The sequence below is a fragment of the Nicotiana attenuata genome, chromosome 9, assembly GCF_001879085.1.
Source record: "Nicotiana attenuata strain UT chromosome 9, NIATTr2, whole genome shotgun sequence".
NCBI classification, from domain to species: domain Eukaryota; kingdom Viridiplantae; phylum Streptophyta; class Magnoliopsida; order Solanales; family Solanaceae; genus Nicotiana; species Nicotiana attenuata.
The window spans coordinates 33,012,439-33,021,827 of NC_031997.1; the positions used below are offsets into that span (position 1 = coordinate 33,012,439).

Consider the following 9,389-nt stretch of genomic DNA (forward strand, 5'->3'; position numbering starts at 1 on the left):
AGGACGAGTACTTATGTCCAACAAACAAATAAACAAATACATAGAATACGTTGACTCAAGGTGAAATTTTGAATTACCTCTGATCTCTTCTTTCCTCGTTTTTAAACAAACCAAACAAGAGAAAAGACATCTTAAAAACTCAATTTTCCTTTCAATTTCTTCTTTAAAAAATCTATGTTTTTTTTTTGTTGAAAAATTATGTTGGATAGCCAAGTTCTTTGAACATACAAAAGATAACAGTACTGCCATGCAAATGAAGATATGTAACTCATACAAGGTTGGTCACCTAAATAAACATTAATTAAAAGATTATAAATTATAGATCAAGAAAAACAAAAACATAAAAAAGACGTTAACTTCAAGCCAAATTATTATTCAACTTTGTCCATCAAAGTAGACCGCCCTTACCAAACAAAACTACTAATTATTATTCTTAAAAACCTATGTACGCATTCGTAGAATCTACTTATTGAACAAATCTTATCTGTACCAATTAATCAAACTTAAAACATCTTCTATATATAACACACATACAAAAACTCATACACCACTCTTTCACATTCACAAACCCTCCTTGATAAAATCTTGACTAGGTCTACTCAGCAGTACTAGTTTGTAGTCTTTATTGTCCTAAAACACGAACTTTATCAATCAACCCGATCTGATCTCTGAAATCCTGTTCTTATATTCTTGTAGTCTTTATTGACCTGAAACACTAACTTTATCAATCAACTCGATCTGACCTCTAAAATCCTGTTCTAATAGTCCTTGTTTGTCGTTCCAGGCGTACTACGTATCAAACTACCAATGGAGATATCATTGAAGACGAATAACTATAAGGTGGAGATATTTCCTATATTTATTCATGAAAAAGGTGGAAAGAACAAACACATGAAGGGTGGCAACCAACTGAAAATTAGGGCAAATATACAGACGAAGAAATCCAATAGTAATTTCTATGAAGTGCTTTCTCTGCGTTCAACAAATGTAGGGTTTGAAGAGATAAAGAAAGCTTATAGATGCATGGCTCTTCAATACCATCCTGATATTTGTCATCATTCAAATAAAGAAGAATCCACAAGACGATTTATTGAGCTGAGAAAAGCATATGAAACTCTTTCTGATCCAATTTCACGTCAAATTTATGATTCTGAGATGAGTTTAATGGATTCTTTTGAAAGTGAATTGATGTGGAGAAAATCTAAGGAAAATAGGAAGATAGTTTTCACTAAGGAGGTGTGGGAAAGACAGCTTGACGGGTTGAGAAGACGATCTTGTAATAGAATGGAGAAAAAGAAAAGTATTTTCAGCTAGAAACTTAGTTGTTAATTTGTAGTACTATCTTCGTTTAATTTATGCTTGTGGTCAAGATATGATTGTTATTTGTTAGCTCATTATTCTTTTTTTAATTGCAAGGTCACTAGCTTGCACTACATGTTATAATGTAAGGCCCTAAGTTTTATGCATTGAGAAGATGGACTATAAAGTACGTAAACTTTTAAGTTTTATGTACTAATGGCAAAAAATATATTTATCCAATCGAGTTACTTAAAAAAAGTATATTAAACCATGTTTGATCGATAATTTAGAATAAATGATAAGTAACATGTTATAACATGTTAAGTTACATCGATGGTTATTAAAAATATCATTAGACTATAAGTGTATTTAACTCAAATATATTCCTAAAAAATTTCTATATAATCAAGCCACGTATAAGATAATTGCAGATAAATTTTTATGGTAAGTGTTAATTCTTGTAACATGTTAAAAATACATCGTACCGAAATACATTTATATTTGTCATCATTCATCTTTTTTTTATGTTTTTTGTTTCAAGCTACACATGGGTAGAAGGACTTGATTGGTTCCAAATTGTGAATTTCATGTTGAATTAACCTTGCTATCCTCTTTTTTTTTTATTTTTTTTTTTTTTATTTTTTTTTATGTACAATAAACTTCATGTTTTGTGAGAAACATGTTAAGTTTAACTTCCAATATATATTGTATGGTACTTTTAGTACTAAGGGTTTATTGTCTAATAATTGGACAGTAGATTGAATGTGCTCTTATTATTTCACATCTTGACGTTCAACTTAGTAAACCAATTCGATTAGGGCAACCAAACCTCTCTCTAGTTCAGTTTCTTGCAGTTATATAAATGAACCAAAAGTTCACAGTCAAACAAGGGGACACTAATTAATGATTTAAGGCAAAATGCAAAATTGGCTGGTCAGTCAAATTTAATTGTATTCGCTAGCCAAAGTGTATAAAATATGTATATAATATGTATATATGTATGTGATACACATATATAAAAAAAAAATACATTTTGTCGGCTATTATTTTTGGGAGTGGCAAAAAATATACATTTCTCATCAGCAAAAATTAGCCCATTTCTAAGTCCAGCCCATTGAATCTTGATAGGAATTTAGCATAGTTATATTCCAAGCCAGTTGATAGTTAAATTGTTTCCTAGTGAATTAAAAAACAAAAAGAAAGAAAATGGTTTTGATAATGATACATATAGTTATTGATATCATCTCCAATAATTACTTTATAAAGAAGAACAGGCTCTTGTAAGAAGTTACCACTGAGCAAAGATGTGTTTTGATTTGAGACATACTCTGAAGAAAGCAAAGATCATAACAAAGAAAGGAAATCATGAAAAAGAAGAAGATTCCAAAGGCTTATTGGCTAAGGAGATTGAGATATGGGAGAAGCAACAAAAGGATATGATAAATGAAGGAGCTGATCATGATAATCTGCAGCCCTTGGATTCATCATCTGCCAAGAACCAATAATTTTTTTATTGAATTCCTTTTGGTACTTCTCTTTGTTGATAGTATTTGATACAAAAGTAAGAAGCCTATTTGTGTATATTAATTATGTCCTAATTCCTCTCTGTTGTTGCCTTATTACCATGAGAGTGCTACCTATTTAGAGCTGTAACAAAAGTTAATTACATGATGTATGCTTCTATATATGCTATTATCATACACAGATCCAAGATTCAAACTTAATATATTCAATTTTGGCCAAATACATAGACAACCCATTAAACTTGGCCCAATTTTTCATTTTAGCGCTTTAGACTCAGCTTTGTTCCATTTTGGCCCTCCAACCCCATTTCTTTTGTTCCACTTTGACACAAAAGCTGACTAGATTCCATATGTGATTTGCCTCACCCTTGTAGGCGCGTGAGAGCCATTTTTTAAGCCAAATTTCATACTGCCAATGTAGAGGCGGATACGGAATTTAACTCCTATGGATTCAATTTTAATGTTTTTAACATTGAACCCATTATATTTTTAAAGTTATGGGTTTATATCTACTTTTTTACAATTTTAATGAATTTTTACATACAAATTTTTACTCCGTGTTGAAAGTTATGAATTCAGTTGAACCCGTAGTTATTACTGAAAATATATATATAAAAATATTTTTTCCACGGGAGGGGGGTAGAAAAAACGAAAATAATAATAATTTGAAATTACAAAAAGAAAAAATTGCGGGGGGTAGGGCCAATGGAGTGGGGGTGGGGTAGCAGCTGAGTATTTGTCCGCGGTGCATTTTTACCTGGGATAAAAGTTTTTGTGTCAAAGTGGAACAAAAGAACCCATTATATTTTTTAATGTTATGGGTTTATATATATTTTTTTACAATTTTAATGAATTCTTACATACAAATTTTTACTCCACGTCGAAAGTTATGGGTTCAGTTGAACCCGTAGTTATTACTGAAAATATATAAAAAATAATAATTTTTCCCCCCGGATGTGGGAAAAAAAAACGAAAAAAATAATAATTTGAAATTACAAAAAAAAAATTAAAAAAAGATTAGCGGGGTGGGGGAGGGGGCAGTGGGGTGGCGGTGGGGGTAGCAGCTGGGTATTTGCACGCGCTGCATTTTTACCTGGGAGAAAAAAAATTGTGTCAAAGTGGAACGGCCAAAATGGAACAAAACTGAGTTAAAGTGCCAAAATGAAAAATTGGGCCAAAGTAGATGTTTTGTATGCCAAACTGCCCTTTTTCTTTTTATAGTTTCATAGCCGAATTATTGATTGAGCGCGTAGCAACAAGTAACACAGTTAAGCTTGTTCTTGTTCTCTCTCTACTTTAAGTCCACTGGTCACCAAAAATACTTTTAAAGTCACAAAGTTGTAAAGAAAAATGGCCTCTTTGCATTTAGTAGTACAACTTACTAGGCAAAAATGTGTTTTGGTTTGAAATATGATCTCAAGAAGGCAAAGATCATAACAATGAAGTGAAGAGGAGGAGGAGGAGGAGAGTTCAAAGGCTCGTTGACTAAGGAGATTGAGAATGGGAGAGGCAAAAAAAAAAGATGATCATCAGCAAACTTCTGGTTCATTTTTCTATAAAGAAACAATATTGATACTGGCCATTGATTTCATATTAGCACTGATCTTTGTTGAAGAGTGTTTGATGCAAAAGTAAGAACCCTATATATGGATATCAATTGTGTTTTATTTTCCTCTCTTTTGCTGGCTTATAACTAAGAGATTACTCTGTAATTTTCCTATCCAGAGCTATAACAAAAGTTACATGCATTATGCTATAGTGCTAAGCGCTAACAATCTAATAACAACAAACCCAGTGTAATCCCACAAGTGGGGTCTGGGAAGTGCTAACAATCTACAAGAGGGTTATTGCTTTTCCGAATAAATTTATTCCAGAAAATAGTAAGCTACCTAACAAGATCGAAATCAATTAGTAGTACAAGTTGGCTTTGGGACAACAGGTTGCTCTTGACCAAGAACTACTACCTTTTGAGAGCGAGACGGGCTCTATTGAAATCATGACTTTACTAGAGAAGGATTCACTAATGCATGCGTCTCTTGCTCATGACTACAGGTTGCTAATGCAGAAGTTGGGCAGCCCAATACTCGGCATAAGTACCGCGAAGGTAACATGGTGGCTCACATTTTGGCGCAGGAAGGGTCCCAAGCAACTAGAAATAATGGCAGACCAGTGTTCTTAGTAGCTCCACCTATGACAGTATCGACTGCACTTTCCAATGATAGTTTAGGAGCCTCTTCTGTCAAGGATATTTCGGATAGTATTTGTAATAGCTTAGTTTGCTTTGGGAACCTTTGTGTCTTACCTGACACTAAGTAACATTAACTTCAGTTCTGTAATGAATGGTTAATTTATATCAATATAATGCTACTTTATGATCCAAAAAAAAAAAAGGAACCGATTAGCAGAACATAAGATAAACGATTATCAGCTGATAAAATGAAAGGATCGCCACCCAAAGGATACACATTATTTAGGAGGCCTGGAATTCAAAACGTTGAATCAAGCAGAATTCAGATCGTTTTTCGCCACCAAGTACAAAATCCAACCAAACTGCAACATATCTTTTCCTACAAATTAGCAAGAAGTTGTTTTCAGATGATCCTAGAAGACTATGGTCTGATCCCCTTACAGAACTACTCTTAATAGCATGTAGAAATCCTTTGCTTCAATGCAACTTGCAGATCACAACAACATTCCATCCTGGTGTTGGTCTGGATATTCGTGGCTGGTCTGGATAGATTAATTAAACTTAATCTCATAGAGCATCTTGGTGTCAATTCCTCATGAACCAATTCAAATTAGTATAACGTCTTCCTTCTTTAAGTGTCCAACTTTTATCACTTAACACGTTCCTAATGACATTAAAGAGCAGCCTGGTGTCCAGGGGAAGGGCCGGGGCCGCACCCCAAGGGATGATGTAGACAGCCTACCCTAATGCAAGCATTAGTGGCTGCTTCCACAGCTCGAACCCGTGAGCGACTTTTGGCTCACCGACTATACCAAATAAAAGCAACGGCAAACTAGTACTTTAGGCTCTTTCTAAGAGCAGAAAAGTTTACTTCACAAAATACTCCGGGACATTAAATGGGTTCCATATTGGAGCCAACAAATACCCTATGCAGATATTAGCAGAGAACAAACCTAACATTCAGTTTTAGAAATTACAGAAGCATAACACTCTGGTTCAGATGGTCCTCCAAAAACAAGGTATATCAAGAATTTGATGTCTCATTTACAATATACTGCTTCCACGCATTATTAATTTTAGTGATGAATCTTGATAACATTCTAGATTAATGGGGATGAATGATCATCTGGCTAATGCTAGAACATCATGAGCAGAAACCAGCTTTCTGAACATATCAACATCTTCCGTAGTCAAAAAATTGTGACTGAGAATAACTTCATTATTTCTTCATTTTTGGACAGAATACAAGTAGTTAACTCTTTCTAACACCAAGGCAAGTGTTTATCAATTCTAAGACAACAAAAAATGCATCAGAAAATACAATCACAAAATTAGAAACAGGAAATGAGATTACCCAAAACGTAATCCAAATTCTCATTTTCAATTACATCTACAAAGAACAATCAATACCTCATGTTCGAGTACAAGTCGAGTCAAAATCATCAGGAGCAACTCTAGCAATCCAATTGTTAAGCGTCCTCTTAATATCCGAATGATTAACATAAGCCAATTCATACATACTACACAAATTCACCACAAGAGTCTCGTTCAACGCCACAGTCGGAACCCTCTCCAAAGCATTTTCCAACACCTTAATAGCATCGGATAAATCCCTAGAATACATCAAACACAAAGCCTTATTATTCATAGCCACCATATCCATTCCGTCCCTCTCAATACACTCTTCATACTCCCTAACTGCAGACACATAATCTTTCTCCACTATATACATTAGTGCCTTATTCCTACTCACCAAATTCCTCAACCCCACTTCACTTTCACTCCCTACCATCCCCTCCACCGAATTAAACGCCTTTTTCGCGCCCTCCACATCACCATACTGCATTTTTACATACCCTAATTTCGACAACACGTTCGGATCATCATTCCCACATAACTCAATCAACATATTCAACAATTCCAAGCACAATTTAAAATCTTTTTGACTCAAATGGTGACTAATTATCGTGTTCAACACCAAAACTTCCCTCCTTTTCCAAGATTCCTTACTGGGGTTGGTTAAAGTGTCAATCTTTCTCGATCTAATATAATCAAGGAGAGTGTAAAGCCGGTCGAGTGACTTCACGCGCTGGCCAAGTGCCTGGGGGAGATAAGCGTGGAGCCAACGGAGGGCAAAAGGGACGAAATTGCCCTTCATGTTGGGGTAGTGAGAAGGGTAATTATGGTAATGGAATTGTGGGGAGTTGAAATCTTCTTGGCCATTTTCGAGGAGGGTTTCGAGCTCTTGATTAGCATCAACGGGGCGGCGGAGCTTGGTGAGAGCTAAGGCGTTGAAGGTGAGGTATGTGAGGTGCTCGTGGGGTTTAGTGAGGAGGTTCAGGGACCGCGCGTGGCCGACTTTATCGAGGATTGATTTCCACGCGCCACGAGTTGCTAGGTCTTGGAGATCGGAGAGGTCGTGGCAGAGGGCGTTTAGGGAGGTGTACGGATTGTTTAGTGGATCGTCGACGACGGTGGTGGTGGTGGTGGGTTGTGGTGGATTTGGGTCGGGTGAACCGGCGGTGTCCATGGCGGAGAGGAGTTGTATACGGCGGAGGAGCGGAGGAGATTGCGGAGTATTGGATCGAGGAGCTACCTTGATCTGGATGTTTTAGGTGTTAATGGTGTATTTTTTTAGGGAAATTACTAGCTATGTCCATTTATAAGTAGTTCACTATAAAAATTGGTCAATTGATAAATATTATTAATATTAGCCAAATTAGTCAATTAGCTATTTGTAGCAAAAAATATCAAATTGTTGCTTTGTTTTGAGTGGGTGTTATTAGAATAGATTGGGCACAACTTAAGGAGCTTGAATCTCAGTTTTGGGATGATTTGGTGAAGTTTTGAGGTGGTTTGAATTGAAAATTCGAAATAAAAGCTGAACATAAAAAAAAATGATATGTGTATCACACTGTGTATCATTTGTGTATCAATTGTGTATCACATGTATATCCATGTATACCTGTGTGTGAGATACATGCGTGATTCATGTTTGATACATGTGTCGCAGAAGACTTTTTTTGAACTCGATTTAATTACGAATTTTGATGCAAAATTAGTCCAAATCACCTCCAATCTTTCTCAAATTTTGTATATTGACTTATTTATATATTTTCAATGAATTTCAACTATACCCATTGAAAAAGTTCCTTTTTGTTTAGATTTTTGAAATATTGTATAGATTTTTGTATTTCATCACCTTATTTGCTACTCCGTCCATGAAATTTCCTTTCCGTCTTGTATCTAATGTTGCTAATCACGCTTAAAAATATGGAAGGTGATTTTTGCATGTGATTCTTTGAGAGAAAGAACCCTATTATTTGGTTTTTCAATTTTTGTTGGCTAGTTTTGGTAAGTCTATGACTAATGGCTAGAGGTTGGTAAGTTGAGATTTATTTGGGACATTTATGTAAGTTTCCCTATTTTTGAAAGTTCGGGTCGGGCTCTCGAGTGGGTTCGATTTGAGAGGGATCTGGTCAATTTATTTTTTTTTATTTTTTTGTCATCAGGGATCTGGTCAATTGAATTTAGGAAATTTCAACTCAATTATTTTTTGAGGTATTTATTTAATTTTATTTTTTTGTAACTAACTAATCCCTCTGGTCTACAATAAGTGGCTATTTTACCTTTGGCACACAACAATAACAACAACAACAACTCAGTATATTCCCAATAGACTCATAATAAATAACATAAAATAGACAACATAACCTGAAATAACATAAAATAACAAATAACAACAATATAAGGAATATAGGAAATACGAGAAAGAGGAAAGTATACTAATATCGGAAATACGAATTCCTAGAGAAAAAAAATGTATACACTAAATTAATCTTAATTAATTATTACCTTGAGAAATTGGAATATATAAATGTCACGACCCCAGTTCACCCTCCATGAACGTGTCGTGATGGCACCTAGTTCCTACAACTAGGTAAGCCTAACAGTGCGAAAATTTATATGACTTACGGAAATATTTAATTAAACTTAGCAAAACTAGAAGAAAATGGTATATAAGTGCCACTTGGCATATACAACTCAAAAATAAAACGCGGAAGTCTACAATTTCATCCCAAAACCCGAAAACTCACGGGAACCACTGGTTAATAGAAATGTAATATGCTGCTCTAACTCCAGAATATCTAAACAACTGAAGAAAAGATAGAATACTACTAAAGCTGGAACAGAATAGAGACTCCTGGTCTGCGGACGTGGCAAATATACCTCGAAGTCTCCACTAGATCTCTCCGCCTCGAGGATAGTACGCCTGAGTGGAGGTACCTGGATCTGCACATGAAAAACATGCGCAGAAAGGGCATGAGTACACCACAGCGATACTCAGTAAGTGCCAAGCCTAACCTCGGTTGGGTAGT

The 9,389-nt window shown here is 35.2% G+C and overlaps 2 protein-coding genes across 4 annotated transcripts; one reads left to right on the top strand and one right to left on the bottom strand.

Moving 5' to 3' along the window:
* On the top strand, positions 559-1,528 carry LOC109232783 (chaperone protein dnaJ 20, chloroplastic-like). The gene has a single exon (XM_019398513.1). The coding sequence runs from the start codon at positions 808-810 to the stop codon at positions 1,312-1,314; it is 507 nt and encodes a 168-aa protein (XP_019254058.1). The 5' UTR covers positions 559-807; the 3' UTR covers positions 1,315-1,528.
* LOC109232233 (trafficking protein particle complex subunit 12) lies at positions 3,898-7,650 on the bottom strand. 3 transcript variants are annotated; one of them, XM_019397924.1, is made up of 2 exons: positions 6,421-7,650; positions 3,898-3,915 (listed from the first exon to the last, which is right to left on the bottom strand). In XM_019397924.1, exon 1 carries the CDS (start codon positions 7,538-7,540, stop codon positions 6,422-6,424), a length of 1,119 nt encoding a protein of 372 aa, XP_019253469.1. In that variant the 5' UTR covers positions 7,541-7,650; the 3' UTR covers positions 3,898-3,915; position 6,421. The 3 variants fall into 3 exon arrangements, with proteins under 3 accessions (XP_019253469.1, XP_019253467.1, XP_019253468.1); XM_019397922.1 differs by lacking the exon at positions 3,898-3,915 and adding an exon at positions 4,551-5,130; XM_019397923.1 differs by lacking the exon at positions 3,898-3,915 and adding an exon at positions 4,551-5,152.

What these genes read in the sequence shown, in the direction of transcription:
- LOC109232783 (XM_019398513.1), top strand. Translation starts at nt 808, where the DNA reads ATGGAGATATCATTGAAGACGAATAACTATAAGGTGGAGATATTTCCT.
- LOC109232233 (XM_019397924.1), bottom strand. Translation starts at nt 7,540, where the DNA reads ATGGACACCGCCGGTTCACCCGACCCAAATCCACCACAACCCACCACC.